This window comes from Mercenaria mercenaria, chromosome 11 (genome assembly GCF_021730395.1).
Source record: "Mercenaria mercenaria strain notata chromosome 11, MADL_Memer_1, whole genome shotgun sequence".
Lineage (NCBI taxonomy): Eukaryota > Metazoa > Mollusca > Bivalvia > Venerida > Veneridae > Mercenaria > Mercenaria mercenaria.
In genome coordinates, this window is record NC_069371.1 from 47,739,173 (window position 1) to 47,759,758 (window position 20,586).

General features: G+C 34.8%; 1 protein-coding gene across 1 annotated transcript; it reads right to left on the reverse strand.

The window, feature by feature from the left end:
* Positions 1-599: 599 nt before the first annotated feature.
* On the reverse strand, positions 600-11,818 carry LOC123531527 (sphingosine-1-phosphate phosphatase 2-like). Its single transcript, XM_045312580.2, has 3 exons — positions 11,009-11,818; positions 5,279-5,368; positions 600-2,315 (listed from the first exon to the last, which is right to left on the reverse strand). The coding sequence occupies exons 1-3, from the start codon at positions 11,651-11,653 to the stop codon at positions 1,749-1,751; spliced, it is 1,302 nt and encodes a 433-aa protein (XP_045168515.2). The 5' UTR covers positions 11,654-11,818; the 3' UTR covers positions 600-1,748.
* Positions 11,819-20,586: the final 8,768 nt, after the last annotated feature.

Consider the following 20,586-nt stretch of genomic DNA (forward strand, 5'->3'; position numbering starts at 1 on the left):
TAATTATTGCAAAAAGCAGGATGGAGTTATGCTGCTTGCTGTTACAGGGTCAGCTTATGATGGTGAACAAGTGTTGCAAGTTTTCAAAGCAATAGCTTTGATTAGTTTAAGAGAAAAAGTTGACCTAAACATAAAACTTAACCAAGAAATCTGTATATTTTCTAAGTCCAAAAGGGGCCATAAATCTTGCAAAAAGCAGGATGGAGTTATGTTTCTTGCTGTACAGGGTCAACTTATGATGGTGAACAAGTGTTGCAAGTTTTAAAGCAATAGCTTTGATAGTTTAGGATAAAAGCTGACCTAAACATAAAACTTAACCAAGCAAACTGATTTTCTAAGTCCAAAAGGGGCAATAATTCTTGCAAAAAGCAAGATGGAGTTATGTTTCTTGATGTACAGGGTCTGCTTATGATGGTGAACAAGTATTCCAAGTTTCAAAGCAATAGCTTTGATAGTTTAGGAGAAAAGTTGACCTAAACATAAAACTTAACCAAGAAATCTGATATTTTCTAAGTACAAAAGGGGCCATAATCTTGCAAAAATCAAGATGGAGTTATGTTTCTTGCTATATCAGGGTCAGCTTATGATGGTGAAACAAGTATTCCAAGTTTCAAAGCAATAGCTTTGATAGTTTAGGAGAAAAGCTGACCTAAACATAAAACTTAACCAGGCAACGCCGACGCAGACGCCGACGCCGACAACCGCTCAAGTGATGACAATAACTCATCATTTTTTTTCAAAAAATCAGATGAGCTTAAAATATAGGATACTATAGAAAAGACTGTTGTGAACTAAATTACTTCAACTTAAATCAGATACAATGGATATAAAAGGTACCGGCATATACTTAGCATTTTTACAAGCTTAATACATGTAATCAATGCTGGTTGATAACAAATAACAAATAAATATACTGTAAAAGCAGAAATTTCGCGACGGTTTAATTTTCACTATATTCGCAAAGCCCTAAATTGCGCGAAAATTAATTCTTGCATATTAAATATTCACTCTATGTATAACAAATTCAAATAAGATACTATTTTACGATTTTGCGAACGTTAAACCTCGTGAACATACTCAAAAAATTTCAAACTCGCAAAATTCTGACACCGCGAAAATAAAATTTTTATGCTTTTACAGTATATGTAATAGCATTAAAAGCCATCAGCATCTGCCACACTTTAAACCGAGGGATAATTTTGGCATTACTGATTATTTGCAATGTGAGGATAACATTTTTAAATATGGATAAATACACAGGAAAAAATAGTCCAATATTGGGTGTGGGGGTTGATAATCAAACATAATTATTATATATATTTTTATACATGTCCATTACAAATGTACAACACACATTTCATTTGATCATAATAGAAATATCCAGATATGTAAGATTTAATGCTTTTCATGATAAGTCTGGAATGGTTGACATAAAATATAAATTCTTGCTTTAAAGACCATTTTTCATGTAATATTTCATAAAGGATTTCGACTACCTTGGTTACAAATTTGTGTCAAAGAAAATTTTAACACATCTTCAAATGGAAAGTGTTTGTGACAACTTGAAGCATAAATATTATCAGAATGTCTACAAAACTTTAACCAGGATATTTTTGACTTACTGACACAAAGAAAACAAAACAAAAATGACATAAAGAATGCCTGTTCATTAACTAAAAATTTGTTCACATTTAGGTTTTTTATCCTCAGTACTACAAACTAAGCTACTTGTTAATGCTAGCCAATTGTTACAGGACTTCCATATAGTAATGTGGTCTACCTAGTCCAAACTTATTGTGTAAAATTGGAACAGTCCAACTGATAATGATTCCAACGGCCATGTACGTGACAAACCTATAAGGAATCTGTATTTTTGGATGATGTCGGTCTGCCTTCTCTAAACCAAACATATAGGAGAGAAATTTCACAGAAAATGTCTGAACCACAGTCTTAACTAACGCTACAGTTAAAACTCCGATCATAAATCGCAGTATTGCACATGCAATGGTTTTCAAGCTCGGTAGATAAACTTCAAACAAACCATCTGGAGGTATTGCCTGTGACATTCCGTTGAAATAGTTACCCCATTGGCCCATGAGGCATCCGGTTAAGGCAGCAATTACCTTCACACAATCTGGTCGCGTCTGGTTCCCGATTTCCGGAGCAGGGTACAGGACTGTGGAGAAGGCGACACACAGTAGAAACATCAGTACCGGTGATGCAGGATTTGTCTGAATGAACCAGTCAATTTCGTCCTTGAAGGGCACCACGGTGCCAAAAACAACAACAGATATCAGACAGCCAACTATCACGTCCTGTAAACATAAAGGTAAGCAAATTAAATTTATTAAAACAACAGCTGTCCGAATGACAGCAAGCTCAACTCTTCAAAACGTTTTACAAACTTAGGACAGCAAGCTAAACTCTTCAAAACTTTTTACAGACTTTGGACAGCAAGTTAAACTCTTCAAAACTTTTTACAGACTTTGGACAGCAAGCTAAACTCTTCAAAACTTTTTACAGACTTTGGACAGCAAGCTAAACTCTTCAAAACTTTTTACAAACTTAGGACAACAAGCTAAACTATTCAAAACTTTTTACAAACTTAGGACAGCAAGCTAAACTCTTCAAAACTTTTTGCAGGACAGCAAGCTAAACTCTTCAAAACTTTTTACAGGACAGCAAGCTAAACTCTTCAAAACTTTTTACAGGACAGCAAGCTAAACTCTTCAAAACTTTTTACAGACTTTGGACAGCAAGCTAAACTCTTCAAAACTTTTTACAGACTTTGGACAGCAAGCTAAACTCTTCAAAACTTTTTACAGACTTTGGACAGCAAGCTAAACTCTTCAAAACTTTTTACAAACTTAGGACAGCAAGCTAAACTCTTCAAAACTTTTTACAGACTTTGGACAGCAAGCTAAACTCTTCAAAACTTTTTACAAACTTAGGACAGCAAGCTACACTCTTCAAAACTTTTTACAGGACAGCAAGCTAAACTCTTCAAAACTTTTTACAGGACAGCAAGCTAAACTCTTCAAAACTTTTTCGCAAACAGAAAAGTGAAAACAGCTGAGACAACAGGAAAACAATGAGAATTATTTTCTTTTAACTTTTAGGTGTGCATAATGGGGATGGGGGGATATGGTATACATAGAAACAATAAAAACACAAATTACTGAAAGGGAATGAGGCATTAAAGACAGCTGATGTGTTGTAACTCAAAAAAGAACAAAACTGGCTAGTTAATTATTGTTTCATATTTTTTTGAAATATTACAAAATTGTCTTAGTATAACAACACCCTTGAAATATTAGCAAAAACTGGCTATAAATGTAAGTGATGTAAAATCCTAGATATATTGCGACATTGGTTCAAAGGGTTGCAACATCCTTAAAATATTAAACATTAGTATGAATAAAATCGGTTCGAAGTGTTGCCACATCCTTGAAATGTTATATAACTAGCTAAAAGTGGTGCAACATCCTTGAAATATGAACAGAATTTATAGTTCTAAGTATTGCAACATCCTTAAAATGCTGAAAAGTGTTGCAAAATCCTTTATTTAAAGTAACAAAAACATAAAATCTGTAAAATTTTCAAAAATATCAAGATGATAATTCAAATATATTTACATACAACTTTTTCTTTAAATCAATGCGTGAAAAATTGACAAGAAGAAAGTTGAAAGTGCAATATTTAAAATAATATGGTAAGTTTAATTCAAATTTATCTTGTATTTGATATCATAGTCATTGAGGTTAATAACCTTCCCTAAATTGGTGTTTCAAATAACATATGTGGTAACACATTTTTTTTAACCCTTATCCTGCTAAATTTCTAAAATGGACTGGTCCATCTTTCAATTTGGGCAAAACCATTTATTATTCAAAGGGATGTTCACTGAAAATTTACTGACTGAATAGCGAACAGTGCAGACCATGATCAGACTGCACGGCAGAAACACTTGCCGCCAGCAGGCTAAGGGTTAAGTACTGAATCAATAATGAAATATTATACATCTTCTCTAGTACTGGGCTCTGATGGTGAAAACAGGATGTTATTCAATTTCTGGAAACTATCATCTTCAAATTTCTTTTGATGTGGTATTTTTCTAGTGTAAAGTTTTGTAAAATATTAGGAAAGTAGGAAATGCGTTCATATGATACCAATATCCCTCTACTTACTAAATGTTAGGACAAAGATTTGTGTTTGCTCCATTGGGTTTAATGTCACACTGACACATATGGCAACTTTCTAGCTTTTGGCAGTGGAGGAAGACCACCCCCCACCACCCCATGTGCCCCTCTTGGGAATACTTCACGCACAAGCAGCCACCTAGGTATAACCACTGACCTTCAGCAAGCCAGCTGGATGGCTTCCTCACAGGAAATAATTTTACAGCCAAAGCGAGGTTTCGATACCACAGTGGTAAGGGGCAAGTAATTCAAGGTAAGCAACCTTAACCACTCAGCCCCTGTGTTTCCTCCGAGTTGTTGCACTTTGATAACAGAACATCAAGACTGAACCCAAAGTGAGACCTTGAACTTTGCGCTTGACCTCTAAGAGACATGACGCCTTATTATTCAGGATGTTTATTGAATAGCCATCTGCATACAGACAGAATGGTTGTGCCAAGTTATTCGACTATCCATCCGTGCATAAGAAAGTTACAGATAGACAAAACAATTGATGTGACTTTCGCTTTAGAGCTAGAGGTCTGGTTTATGTACATGACACATGTTCAATGTACTAATGATGGTGCCAAGTTATTTCAATATAATATGTCATATAAAAAAAAAGTTATATACTGGTTGAAAAAATAAGCCTTCGCCTTCTGTGACCTTAACATTTGAGTTTGGGATAACGGTCTGGCGTACATATCAGCTTCTTATGAAGATCATTTGTGCCAAGTTCTTTTGAAATCCATCCAAGCACTAGTGACTACAAAGGTCTGAACCAGACATGATTTTTAACACAGTCACAAAAACATATAACATACATGACTGATGCATGAACATCCACACATATACCGACTGGGGAAACACTATATAACCTATCCCCATTTTTTAAATCAAGGCATAAAAATGTAATTTTAACCCTATTATCTTTGAACCTTAACACTGAATGTCAGGAAAAATGCTGGCCACAAAAATGGAAATTTCCTATGATTTTATCATAATAAATTACATAATTTTCGTATAGAAAATGATTGAAAAAGCAATATAACGAATCATATGAAATCACTGATAATATTTCAATCTGAAGAGGTACTTACAAGTAAGGAGTGAACACCAAGATACATACGACTTCCACATGTCATGAGGCACCAAACAACTGCCAAACATACAAACAGTGGTGTGGATACCTGTTGTTAAAGAAAACACAATATTATGATAAATTGCTAACAAAAAAACATTTCTGATTCTGCCCAAAAGGCTCTTTAAAGAGTCTTAAGGCATAACAATGTTCAGGATGTCAGTTATCAATATAAATTTGATCTCTGAGCTCAATTTGTGACCTTGACCTTTGACCTACAGACCCGGTTCATGTGCTCTGCAATTCGCCAACTACTACAAACCAAGTATGAAGTCAATACCTTGCAAGGTTATTTAGTTATGCTCCGGACACGAAATATGATGGCCAATTTTGACCTTGACCTTTGATCTACAGATTCAGTTCAAGCACTCTGCACATTCTCTCATAATTGCCATCTATCTATATGCCAAATTTAAAGTCAATACTGTTAATGGTTGTTAAGTTATGCTACGGACATGAATTATGACGGACAGACAGACGGACAGAGATGCATGCGCCATCACATAATACGTGCCGTTTTTCCAAAACGGGCATATCAAAATAATTGTTTCTGGCCGGGTAATTTCATTTGTGGTCATCAAAATGTCTTTCCTAATACAGTTGACCTACCAACTTTCTTTTCAATTTAAGATCACAGACTGAAAAAGTAAGACTGCATGTACAATGTACATGTACATCCCAGTAAGTACTGGTATAATCTGGTAAAGGTAAAATGAAACAAGAAATTATATATCATCAGATAAAACTATTTATCAAACAAGAGTGCAAGAATGTCACAATATACGCCCGTCAGAGCAAATTTATTACCTCTAGCACCGTATTTGCAAATGGAATTTTAACTTTGTGGTTTGTTAGTAATAACTAAGTGTTTTGTTTTTCTAAGTCACAAAAAAACTCCTTACCAGGTAGAGATACCTTAAAATCACCTAAAATTGGAAAGTAACATTCTATGTTGTACCACGAAAAGTGGTCTTGGTTTTTCCCTACGGTACAATTATAAAAAGTTACAATATATAAGTTATTTATATGAACACAACTAAGGGAAGTTAATCTTAAAAAAAAAAAAAAAAAAAAAAAAAAAAAAAATTGTAAGTTCTCACAAAAATCTTTACCAGGTAGAGATGGTCAAAATACACTTCAAAATTGGATGTAGCATGCTATTGTACTACAGAAAAGTCGGTCTCGATTTTTCGATAATGTTACTAGTAATGAAAAAGTTACAATATAAGCTATTTATAGTAACAACAAGGAAGTAATTCGAAAGAAGGAACCTGCGCATGACACTTCGTCTCATGATGGTGTATAATTGTGTCAGTTACATCAAAATCCCTCCATGCATGAAGAAGAAATGCTTCGGACAAAGTCATTCTTGTATCTGACCTTGGCCTCTAAGTGTGACCTTGACCTTAGACCTAGGGACCTGGATCTTGCGCATGACACTACGTCTCGTGGTGGTGAACATTTTGTGCCAAGTTATATCAAAATCCTTCTATGCATGAAGAAGACAATGCCTCGGACAAGGTTTTCATTCTTGTATCCTTTGACCTTAAGTGTGACCTTGACCTTAGACCTAGAGACCTGGTTCTTGCGCATGACACTCCGCCTCATGGTGGTGAACATTTGTGCCAAGTTATATCACAAAATCCCTCTATGCATGAAGAAGAAATGCTCCGGACAAAGTTTTCATTCTTGTATCCTTTGACCTCTAAGTGACTTGACCTTAGACTAGGGACTGGTTCTTGCGCATGACACTCCTTCTCATGGTGATGAACAATTGTGCCAACTTTCATCAAAATCCCTCTATGCATGAAGAAGATATGCTCCGGACAAAGTCATTCTTGAATTTGACCTTTGACCTCTAAGTGTGACCTTGACCTTAGACCTAGGGACCTGGTTCTTGCGCATGACACTCCGTCTCATGATGGTGAACAACTGTGCCAAGTTTCATCAAAATCCCTTCATGCATGTAGAAGATATGCTCCGGACAAGGTCTGTGGACGCCGCCCGCCCGCCCGCCAGGGGCGTTCCCATAATACGTCCCGTTTTTCAAACGGGCGTATAATAAGAGCTGCCAACAGACAACAATGCTCAACTATTCAAAAGCCTTGTCACTAGCTACATGTAGTTAAAATAATGAAAAACAGGGACTAAATAAAGCAACATTTTGAGTCACCAAAAACCTCTGATTCAAAATGAGATAACAGATTTACATGTGGTCAAAGCAGAGGCATAACTACTGGTTTGTGAAAAAGTAAAGTAATACAGGCATTGCATGTAAGTTCATCACAGTGAACAAGTGTGTTAACATAATAAATCTATCCATTATCACACTGTGGATTGAAGCATTTTGTGATACCTGAAAGTTTATATATACAACAGAAAAGGGGCATAACTTTGTAAAGATGCAAAACAGAGTCATGGAACCTCACCTGTGCACTGCAAGTCAGAGCATCAAATGGAACACGTGTGTGAACTATGAGTGGATACAGTGTGATATCAGCTTACATTTGTACATACTAAAAGCTTACAAATAAAAATTGCTAAGTCAAAAAATGGGGCACCACTATCTTAAAAGTAAAACAGCTGTAGTACCTGTGCACACTGCACATTACATCAAGATAGGGAACTAGTTCAATCTAAACCTATATTAAAGTGGTTACTGAGATATCAGCTGCTTCAAATAGTCAAGTTAAAAACTTAAAAGTACTTGAACTAGAAGTCTGAAGTTTAACAACATACAACTTGCATCATTTAAATTATTTTGTTATTACTACAATGTAGTATACAGGTATACACACACTTTTTTATCAATGAAACACTGTGTTTATCAATTATGAGTAATTACTATCATTAAATGTAAACAAAATGATAACTTTTGTGTCAGTCACCATACAAAAGGGTATCTTAAGTCTACAGTATATTACTCACATACATACAGGTTCAAGTTCACATTATCAGTTTATTCATACTGTAACAAAACACAGCCTGGTATAAATGATTATCTTTCCATCTAGTTTTTACCATTTTTGATTAATAAAGCACAAGTGATCTGCAAAGGGGACACAGAAAATTGGACAATACAATACAACTGAAGGAAACACATTGTCAAAGAAGCTGGCCGTTACGGAATCTATTCAACAGCCACATGGTACAAATGTGAATTGTCGCTTGGACAATGGTGGGTGGTTAAAACCACCCATGGTTTAAACCAGCGGTTTTAACCGGTTAAAACCACCCCAGTCAATACTCCTTGAAGTGGTCAATACTGGTTGATTGGTCAATACTGGTCAGTTAGTTGAATATTGACTGTTAAGTTATTTTGCCGAGTTTGTGAACAATTAAATAATGACTGTTTAGAGCATTTGGGGCTTGATTAACAGTCAGGGGTGTAACTGTTTTAAGTTATGTAACCTATTTCAGTTACTTTTTCAAGCATTTTATAACCTGTATTAGTTATAAAATATTGTTAACTCAGGTAAGTTATTCAATAAAAGTCTTTTTGCTCTTCTCACAAAGTGACCTTTATGGTGAAATTAGTAGCAAACTGTGGTTAATCAAATTCTCTTTTAGTCTGATCATGACCTGATAAGCATAATGGGATATTAAGAGTTTTATTGCTTTAAAACTCTTGCGTAAAACTTAAACAGCCTTGCGTAAAATTTTTTACTGCAGAGCTGGAAAGATAAAGCGTCAAGGATTCAGGTAATAATAGCATTAGTCACATTCAAAATACAGAATTGGCACAGGAGGGCTTTATAATATTTTATGATAACTGAAACAAGTTATGAAAGTATAAGCAATAACTCAAATGGGTTATAAACTGCGATAACTTTAAACAGTTACACCCCTGACTGATTAAGGTGAATGCAGGCATTATCATTTTATAGTTAAAGCAACCTAATTAATACTCCTAAATTAGTCAGTAGTGGTTGATTGGTCAATACTGGTCGATTGGTTTTTTAGGGTGGCTGCAGTGATTCGACCATTGACGGACAGATTGTGAAGATCCCTCTATAATTTCTTCAATTAGCCTCTTTTCAGCCTGAATCGACAGGTTTTAAATAGTATTGACCACCGTCCCGGTCAGTACTCATACTGACCAGCTTTTTGCCAATATTGTGCTTGTAAGAGAAAAATCATTACAGATTAAAAAGTTAAATATTATGACTACATTTCTTGACAGGACCACTGCATTTCCTAGAAACTCTAACACTATGTGATGCTGATTACATTTTCAATGCAGGTGAGTTGAAGTTTATGGGAAGAGAGTTTCATTTCTGTCAAATACAATGAAGGAAAAACATGAAAATATGTATGTAATGTTTACTGGTGCCATGCCTGAAGTACTCTTGAATCATGTACCAAGTAACTATCCTGCTATAGACTAGACCTGGTAATGATTATAAAGCATGCAGTACTGTGAAGAGCATATATAAAAGCACAGTCTTCAAAATAAATGGCCATCTTGCTTAATCAAGTACTTTGTCAAAACCTTTGCCTACACGCATCCCATACATACAGAAATCTTTTGAAAATGAAACCGTAAATTAGCCTGAATTGCTGGGGCCAGTATCAAACTCTTTTTTTTTAAGGGAAATTTCACCCAAAAGTATCATACAGTCCCCTGTTGAGGTAATCATCATTATATAACAGGAAAATTGATCTAAAATACTTCGAAGATGCTACATTTCTTGTCCACTGCCCAGTAGATGTCTTTGATAATTTTTCACTGCTTGTAAATATGTACTAGAACATCCTGCCACCAGTTACTGCAAAAAGCCCACAATTGACATCCTTTAATACAACCACACTGATTTTTATCTGGCATACCTTATACTACAAGTAAATATGGAATAAAAGCGAACTGATTTTCCTGATTGTACTTTAAATACCTTTAAATTGTCTTCTCACATTTCATCATCATAAATAAAGGTAAAGTTTCTTGTTTAACGTGAGCAGTCAACGAAAGTCCCCACCTGGAATCGATGGAACAACTCATTTCCAGCCGAGCCCACAGCAGGCGTCATATTTACCTCCCCAGCATTCAGTCTAGGCCAATACTACTGGAAACTGTGCAAATTTAAGTAAATCACCCAGCACTGAACACTAGTCAGGACATCAGCCGCGCTTGGGAATCAAACCCGGACCGCTGGCATTGTAGTCCAACCTGCTAAATACTGTGCCACTGACTCCCTGCGTCACTAAGAGACTTACAAAAACAAATGGGACTGGGAAATGTTCAAAGCAATGGTGACACACCAGAAACTCCTGCTTGCCATGCGACAGAAGCCTGTTCTTGCATGCCAGACAGGATTATCCCATGCTTTTACCATTGCTACAAAAACTCATCTTACATCCCAGGATGTAAGATGACTCATGTGCTGTAGTTATGAATGAATGTGTAATTTCATAAGGTACCATAATAAAATAGTGCTCAACAATGAGGCATGCAAGAATAAGAATCCATCACTGTTTGAAGGTGCGATCGGCTTACTGCAGAAACTCGGCACAGCCTCGTTACAGCATGAACTATAGTGAGTTACCCTTGATATTTCAATCCGCACCTATCTATCTATCTATCATACTGCCATGCCCTCTTTCCGAGTATTACAGATACACCTTCATCCAGTGAAAGATTCTTATATTCCACAGTCCACACAAATAATTACAGAGTAATATTCAATAATACCTGGTATCTATAAATGAAGTTGTAGGCCATCATAAATGGTATTGAAGAAGCAGCTACAGCATGGGTCGATGGCATTGAAAATTCCTGGGCAAAGTCTAGGTCCATCCGTATGACAAGCTGTGTGGTTGGACGTGGCCATTGAAAAATGTCTTTGCCCACCTGCCCAATATACATGGAAATACCCCATACCAACACTGTTGTTCGCATCAAAGAACTGTCTACATTCCACAGCACAAATGGCAAAAACGTCAAATAAAATGCTTCATCTCCGAAGAAAGATGCAAACTTGAATGCATAAAATATAAATTTATTGTTTATCCTATGTGGTGTGATTTTATAAGGATTGCTACCCCGGTACTGACTGTCCGAATCGGAGTCATCCGACGTGAAAGGAGGCACGCCCTCTTTTTGTAAATCGGCCTTTTTGGTTCTGTTGTTATTGTTCTTATAGCTGTGCTGAAGCACATATTCGTGACTATGTCTTTGTTTAACGTATTTGTCGTACGTGCCATTGTTTAATTGGTTTTTGTCCTGATTTTCAAACTCTTCTTCAAAATCATCCGGTTCAGGCAAACGTTCGACTCCGCATACCTGCTGGAATTTCGCAACGATTCGAGGATCGTTTAATATCTTAATCAAATCCATTTTCCTAATGTATTTCACTACGATTTTATTAATATCATTAACCGATGTTATGCACACACTTTCACAAAAAAAAAAACACAAACGAAAACTACACTGAAAACAAGTCTAAATCGTCATGTCCACCTGATCTAAATACCTGATGGTCGTTAAGTCACGTGATAAAGCAGGTCAAGGAAATTCCGACTAAATTTAGACTTCTCGATAACGAGGCTATTATGATACGGCCTACGACTGAATTGTTTATTCGGTTAAGGCATAATTTTGGCAGTATATAAACGTAGATATAAATATCTGAGCTACATGTAATGAAAAAATATGGTATCTCATATAAAGACTTGAAATCTTAAAAATTAGGCAGTAGCTAGGGTTACGGTACAGTTTACACCGTAATCCTAGCCTCCGATTCTAGGATTACGGAAGTTTCGTATTTCTAGACAACCCAGTGAGAATAGGCTAGGATTACGGAAGTATTTCCTTAAGAGGAATCAAATATATATATTATGACATGCATAAATGATGTTTTAAACTTAATAGCGACTTTTTATGCCTGTCGTATTATTTCGTGTTATCGATCCGCCATTTTGGGTTAGTAAAAGAAGAAAGAGAAAAGAAAAAAAATAGAGAAGAACAAAGAAATATAAAATACTTTGAGAAGAATAATTAAAAATGAAAGAAAAAAAATGCAAAATCATGACTATGAAATAATAATGTACTCTAAACAAAAACAAAATTACAACTACAGTATAGATCTACTAATAAAAAAAAAAACAACAACAACAAAAAAAAAAAAACGATTATTTTTTATTGTATTATCGAAAATGGTAGTGTGAATGTGTATTCAAAGTCATTAATAACTGAGTAAGTAGGAGCCTATTTTTTTCCCAGTTAGCTTGGGTATATATCCTGAATTGTAGCTTTAAGGTATCCTATCCACAAATACGTAAAATTTCAATGCCTTGTGACCCCATGCTTTTTTGGTATCACTTGAAAGAGATGAGTGCTGAACAAGAATTAGTAAATAAGATGACCATAAATAATATGCAAAAATCATAACAGTCATGTTTTTGACTGCAAAGTGATAAATCTTACACAGGACTGTAATAACTGGATTTCTGTTGAAGTATCATTGAAGAGTAAAAAAAAAAAAATTCTATAACAAATTTTTATCTGAAGAAGCTTTTGTGTGTACGAGCCCTCCGTAAGGATTTTAATTTACCCAACATACAAAACTTTTTCACCTATATAACAATACAGTTCGGCAACAAATAGAGGTTTTGAATGAGGTCGTAGAAATTTAGCGATGTGCCGTAACCATGGAAACGGCTACAGAAGCTGGTAATCGCGGAAACTCAAAAACTTTCTTTTGTCATATTTCAAAAAGTAATGGTATTAGAAACTTGATTTTTTCATATTTTTATTAAGTTATAAATACCTATTGTTTGCAATGATTTTATTCTAAATATCTTATTAAATTTCTTAATTGTCGTCAGCACGTGCAATTTTAGTTATTAGCACGTGCATTTAGTTGTGAACCAACAATGTGCCTCTTTTAATCAGAAAATGTTTTCTAGACTTAATTACAACTATTGCTGATTTTTGGCTTGAATTTTTTTTATATAACGCATGCAATTAAAATTCTAAACGTTTTGATACGTCCGTTTGACACCATTTCATATATTAATGCAACGGATTGCATGCCATATACGTTATTCATTCGCTTCCTTTTTCAATACACATGGACAATGAAGTTAGGGAATAACTCGTTGAATCTCGGCTTGGGGTATTTAACATATATAATATTTAAAAAAAAAAATGTTTATCAAATTAATTGTTGGAAAACATATGAATAAATTATGGTTATTTTTTTTTTTTTTTATTTTATTTTATTTTATTTTATTTTTTTTTTTTGTGACATCGTTACCTGTCAATTCTGTATAGATACGCTTAACATATAACGCATGCATAAAATTGTTCTCATTCTCGTTGATATCTTTACTATTACTGTTTAGTAGTGTTACGAATTCAAGTATTTTAGATTTCATACTTCTATCACTTTAATAATTAATCATATTACCGGACTTCTCTCCATAGTTTAGCGGTACAATAATGGAAACTAGGCCTAGAGTAAAGACTTCCAGTGTGTGTAGAACGGTTCTACCAAAGTGATGCTAATATACATATTTATATGGAAACCTGGGGAAACCTGGTGCACCATGTGTCAATTGCTAAATATCAGATAACAATGCTAAATGCCAAACACCTTATGCAAAATGTTTTGAAAACGAAATGACATTTATTAAGTACTATGGAAGGCTAAGGAAAGCCAGTGTGCCATGCTAATTGCCAAATGCTAAATGACAGTTATTGCAAAGTACTATTTGCTATATGCTTATTGCCTGTGAAATGGTAATTGTTAAACAATAAATGATAATTGTTAATTGCAAATACGAAACAATAAATGCCAAATGCGTATTGCTAAGTACTTATTCAGGTAAAGAGCTAAATATCAGTGTATAAATGCATCCTGTAAATAGTCATTGACCTTTGTAACATAACTTTGTCACTATTAAAAATATTTCTTAACATTTTAGAGTGAAAAGTTTCGATCATGTCATCTTTAACCCTCAGAACATGTTATTGCTTCGAATCAGGCTGATAGAACTTCATATGTTTTCACATGATTAAAAGCAGCAGTCATTAGTGTAAGGGATACAGATCATTTACTCACAAAGTTAAAGCATTTGACGAGTAGCATTTGTCATTTGGCAATCATTATAAGCATTTAGCACAAAGGATATGGCATTTGGCATTTGATATGTATTGAAGGCCGATGCGCCATAAATATAGCCAAATGTTAAATGACAATTATTTAATGCAAAATGCCAATAACTTAATGCTATACACCAAATACTTAATGCTAAATGCCAATCACTTAATGCAAAATGCCAAATACTTTATATAAAATGCAACAAACCAAATGCGATATGCCTATTGAAGATCAATGCGCAATGGTAACTGCAAAAATGTTAATGCAAAATAAAAAATGCTATTTACGAACTGCTTAATTTCAAATATTGGCTTTCGAACGGTAATTGTCAATGATAAATGCTTTCATTGTTGTTAAAACAATAAGTGTCAAAATGCTCATTGCTAAGTTTCCATTGAAATAAAGAGCTGAATATATCAGTTATAAAATCATTGCCTTCGTTACATAACTTTGTATCTGTAACATATATATAATAAACATTTTACAGCAAAATGTTTCGGTTCATGTCCCTGTAACATCTTCAACGTTATTGCTTTAAATTAGACAGACAGGACATCTATTTTCTTCCAAATGAGTAAAAGTTACATTCATTAGTTGAAGAGATAAAGATCACAAAGACTGATAATTTGAGAATTACCATTTATCATTTCACAAAAAGAATTTGTTTTTATCTTCTTCTTCTCGTTCGCGACTACACTGTCAGACAAGTAGCCTTGATGAAACTTGTGGTTTGCCGCAGATCCTCAATGCCTCCATACAGTTTCCGGTCTATCGGCCAAGTCGCAGCTCGCTCATGGTCATGCCTTTTTACATCTCCGAAGTATATGCTCCGCAGTCTGATCTTCCTCACCAAATAAACAAGGGCGATGGTGCCAGTCTGTATTTCTTGTACATGTGAGCATTGAGCTTGTTGTGCCCCGAGCGAAGCCTGACCAACATCGCTTGTTCAGACCGATCAAGGAGATGAAAAGCATCTTCCTCTATCCTTGGTCTCGTTAGTGCCTTGATGATGGTGACTTTTTTCTTGTAACTCACAGGTTTTGTTGGTTGTTCTGACTGAGCTTCTAGCTTAGCCAGTTTGTCTGCCTCTTCATTGCCTGCAAGTCCACAATGGATGTAATCCACTGAAGTGCTACTTTGCAGGTTATACTCAGGCTCTGTATTCTCCTGGCTAGTGCGGAGCTTTATTGTTGATCAGAACTTCCATAACAGACAGTGCATATGTGAGAAAGACGACTGAGGAGCTTTCTTCTGCCGAGTCTTCAACCATTGAGAAGGCCTTCATGAGTGCTTCAGTCTCTGCCTTGTAATTGCTGCAATGTTTTCCTGTGGCTGCATGTAGAGTTTTTATGACAATTAGCATTTTGTATACGGCATATAATATTTTGTACGTAGAATCTAGCACTAAGTATGTGACATTCACATTAAGCTTTTGACATTTAGCATCAACAACTTCTAATTTAGCAGTTAGCATAGCGCATCGGTCCCCACTAATTGCGCAGGGACAATGAGCCCCAGTGTTACGAAAAGTGAAGTTCGCCAAGCATTTAAGATGATGTTAGATGATCTGTTTTTGCAATTCAAAATGTAGTTCCATGTTGTTGATGAGATCTTGTATATGAGTCAGATAAGGATGTGACAGTTATAGCTTTGGCTTAGCTGTATTGCTTATTGTATTGAGAAAAGATCTAGATCGCTTTCACTGTGAATGTGCATGTCTACATGTATACGGGTTACCGCTAAATGACAAATTTCATGGAAGAATTTTCAGATGGTGATGTTTTTCAGACAGATAATGTTTCTTTAATATATGTAACCTAGCATCTCAATATATATATACATATATTCATTTTTGGTGAGAAAACGTGTTATATTTTATGGCTATATATGTGTTTTTATATCATTGAAATGCTGTAAAGCACTGAAAATGAAGTTTCAAGATTTAATTGTTTATATGAAACAAATGAAGAATGTGACCTTGTACCATTTCGGTATTTTCACTCAAAGCAAATTGATTCTAATATAGTGTGCATATTGATAAGTACAGGAACAGTCGTACAAAGTTGCAATTAAGAATAAATCCTAGCATTGAGACGTCTAGGATTTATTCAAATTGCTCAATTTGAGTAAGTGGTAGTGCGTGGGGGTGGCGGGATCCGGTGTTTCGCAATCCGCAGTTACTCATTAACACTTGAAATTCGTCCTTACACATAGTCCTATACTTACGTTCTGTTTGCTTTTTAAAACGAGATGATGGTATATGTATGTTTTTTAATGTTAAGAATGTAAGTCATCATAGTAAAACGATCGTTTGGATTTCATTTCGTTTTTCAATTTGTCAATAAACTGTAAAGTGTTTTGTATATAAAATATCTAGAAATATGCGACTTATTGAAGCAATGGAGCCGGAATAAAAATGTATAAAGATAACATTTACTGATCATCCTTTGCAAACTGTCACTTTAACATATGTATTTTCTTCGTACCCGCATGCAGAGGATGTATATTGCTACTACAAATGTGCATGAAAGAAGTACAGACATACTCTTTCAAAAACGTCGTATTTTCCTTTTATTTTTCCGTCCGGTCTATATACAAAATATATAGTACTTGATAACATACCAATGCTGATGATATCTCCGGAAAGTGTATTGCATAATACGAGATTTCAGCAGAGTAACAATAAGTGACCCACCCCGAAAATAAGAAATACGCAAAACATTATTATTATTTCGTAAATTTCATCGTACATTCTTTCTATATGTACATTAGCATCACTTTGGTAGAACCGCTCTACACACACTGGAAGCCTTTACTCTAGGCCTCGTTTACTCCCATAATGTTTAAATTCGCTGAATCACAAAGAAAAGTCCGGTAATATGATTAATTATTACAACAATTGAAGTATCAAATCTAAAATATTTGATTTCGTAACAGTAATAGTAAAAATATGAACGAAAAAGGGAACAATTTTATGCATGCATTATAATATGTTAAGCGTATCTATATAATACTGACAGCTAACAAAAGGCAATGTCACAAAAACAATTTATCCACATGTTTTCCAACAATTAATCAAATAAACTTTGTTGTTTTTCATATAATATCTATTAAATATTCCAAGCCGATATTGAACGCATTATTAATTAACTTCATTGTCCATATGTATTGAAAAAGGAAGCGAATTAATAGCTTATATGGCATGCAATCCGCTGCATTAATACATAAAATGATGTTAGACTGACGTATCAAATTTTTTTTAGAATTTTAATTGCATGCGTATTATACAACATTTTCAAGCCAAAATTCAGCAATAGTTGTAATTAAGTCCAGAAAACATTTTCTGATTAAAAAAGTGCATCTTGTTTGTTTACAACTGAATGCACGAGCTTATTACCAAAAGTGCACGTGCTGATGACAATTAAGAAATTAAATAAGATATTTAGAATATAATCACTGCAAACAATAGGTATTTATAACTTAATGAAATTATGAAAAAATCAAGTTTCTAATACCATTACTTTTTGAAATATGACAAAAGGAAGTTTTCGAGTTTCCGCGATTACCAGCTTCTGTAGCCGTTTCCATGGTTACGACACACCGCTAAATTTCTACGACCGATCTTAAAAGTCAATTCTTACTTTACTTAATTGTTTTATCATAGTAAAAAAGTTTTGTATGATGGGTAAATTAAGTGTGGCATATATTTGGAAAGATTCCTCGTATATTTTGTCATGTAGGTCTCTAATTTATATTTTCTTTTTCAGTTTCAAATAAAACCAAAATTACATGAGCTTACCAGACATCATTATTTGATTCTTTTTATGGTACTATTATATGGATCTTGCTTATTTGTGGATCGGATACCTTAATCTGGACAAGCCAGACAAAAGCATCAAACCTTCCGCGAACGTACATAATACATTGAAGCTAGAAAGTCTGTTTACTGTCAGTATAGCACTTTCAAAATGACCGCCATGAAATATTTATTTGCGAGAGACTTTCTTCAAAAGGACAGTGTAGTTGTCGCATATATGTTTAAAATCACCGAAATTACGCGCGCCAAATTAAGTTTTTTTATCTATTCATTTTATGAAATAACTTTTATAAACTGCTGCTATTTACAGATTTTCTAGATGGCTGCAAACAAACATATCTGAAAGGAAAAGAAAACTTGTATGGATATATTTCAAATAAAATACTTTATTGGTGTATGGTCTATCTTTATACCTTTTATATTTCTTGTTCTTGGTGGTGTATGAAGTTGACTAAAATCTAAAAGCAAAACTTTAGTCAGTGTTGGATAAACTGTCCAGATTGTTCTAGTTACTATAAAACGGTTAAAACTGATGAAACAACTGTAGTGTCTGGGCTGTTTAGAGAAGTACAGACATGGCATGTGATGGTATGAATTCGCTTCTGAAGTGCCACCCCGCACGAGTGATGGGATAGAGTTCCATGTCACGATGGATGCAGGGATAAATAAAAGATTGTTAACATCTCTCCTGATGCTGATTATCCGGATGTTGTTGGCTTGTGAACCCCTTGTCCTTCCGGAATAAGTGACTGGTGCACTGGAATTTCAAGAAGGTGGTGAAATATTTAAAGATTATCAACACTCGATCTTTTTCAGTCTCTTCTGTGCTGAAGTAGTATTCACTTCAGTCTATGTATCATGCAGGTGTAACTACTAGGTTCTCTGGGGTAAACTCACCTGCGGCGAATGTTGCTTAGCACTGGACCTTTTTAATGTTGCTGAACTTTTTGTTTTTGAAAAGGATCTCACATAGATGACATTTATTCAAAGACGAATCGAACGAATGTGTTGTATGCCTGTTGTATATTGACTTTCTGCGGGTATTTGCCGCCAAGGAAATCTTTAAATTGTAGTCATGTAAACAGTAGTTTGCTTCGTTCAAGTTTGGCTGCTTCAACTGTTTTCATGGTTTTGTAAATGAGGCAGACGTCGGTAAAAAGCCTCAACAGTGAGCTAACAGCGTCTGGGATCGTTAACGAACGCTTAAAAAAGAAGTTGGTCCGCGGCAGTTTCTTTCTGTCTCCCCTTTTCATGATTCCAAGGGTTGTGTCGGAATAATACCTGTGGCCTTGTGTGATATTTCCCCAAACCAGATGATGTTATTGTGTAATCTTTCATTGAGGCGTGTGGAGTGGGGGGACTGAATTCAGTAAGATAAGATACAAATCTATGGTGTCATTTTAAAATAAGTTCAAAGTGTAATATTATTTCCCATAACCATTTGACTTGTTTTATCAATTTATAAAATTTATTTTATGTAAAGTCATTCACGTAGTTGGCAACCCAAATTATGTCATATATTTGGACTTTTTTAAGGTACGGCGGCTATTTTGGAAAGTGCTAAATTTGCGAACTAATTACATATGACCTTATGGCCGCTTTTTATCACTTTAACAAATTGTACCATTTTGGAGAACTGTTCAGAGTCAACAGATTCCAGAAATGAATACTGTTATATTTATTAATGGAAGTAGCCCCTCTAACAACGCCATATCAAAGGAAGTAACCCCTCTATCAACGTCATTTAGAATGAAGTGCGTCATGCCTCCATTACCATAACTTTCACTTACTTTGACAAAAACAGAAATCCAGACGTATTTTCGACGAAAAACATTTATTAACTAGTTAAGTGGCTTGTATATACATGTGCATGTATCAGGAAATAAAGTTGGATCTCTAGATAAAATTCGTTGATAAATACTACAGTGTTTCCCTGATAACACTTATCAATGATCTTCACACACGCAACATGAAAGTTTATTGTTTCCTTTAATATTTTTCCTGTTTTTTGAAGTAAATTAATGTTTACGACATAATGTAGATGACACAGGTAAAGCTATATTTGACTTTTGACCTACAAGTGTGACCACGACCTTAATTAAAGTAGTCCTAGTTACCTCTTTCAAACGCACGTCATCACAAAGATTTGATGCTAGTTTTCTAAAAATTCATTCAGCAGTTTAGAAGATATGGAGCGGACGTGAAATAAAGCTGGTAGACTTTTGACATCCATGTATGACTGACTGAACCTTGTAAGGTATTGTTTTACATCTGTGAACTTACTGGAAGTTTTGGCGGTACACAAAGACAGACAGAGGGACGCATATAAATCCAAAATAATTACCACAT

Excerpts from the sequence above, each read along its gene's own strand:
- LOC123531527 (XM_045312580.2), bottom strand. The coding sequence starts at position 11,653 with ATGGATTTGATTAAGATATTAAACGATCCTCGAATCGTTGCGAAATTC. Across the intron at positions 5,369-11,008 it reads ACTTCATTTATAGATACCAG|GTATCCACACCACTGTTTGT; the intron begins GTATTATTGAAT and ends CTTTAACAACAG. Across the intron at positions 2,316-5,278 it reads TTGGTGTTCACTCCTTACTT|GACGTGATAGTTGGCTGTCT; the intron begins GTAAGTACCTCT and ends TTATGTTTACAG.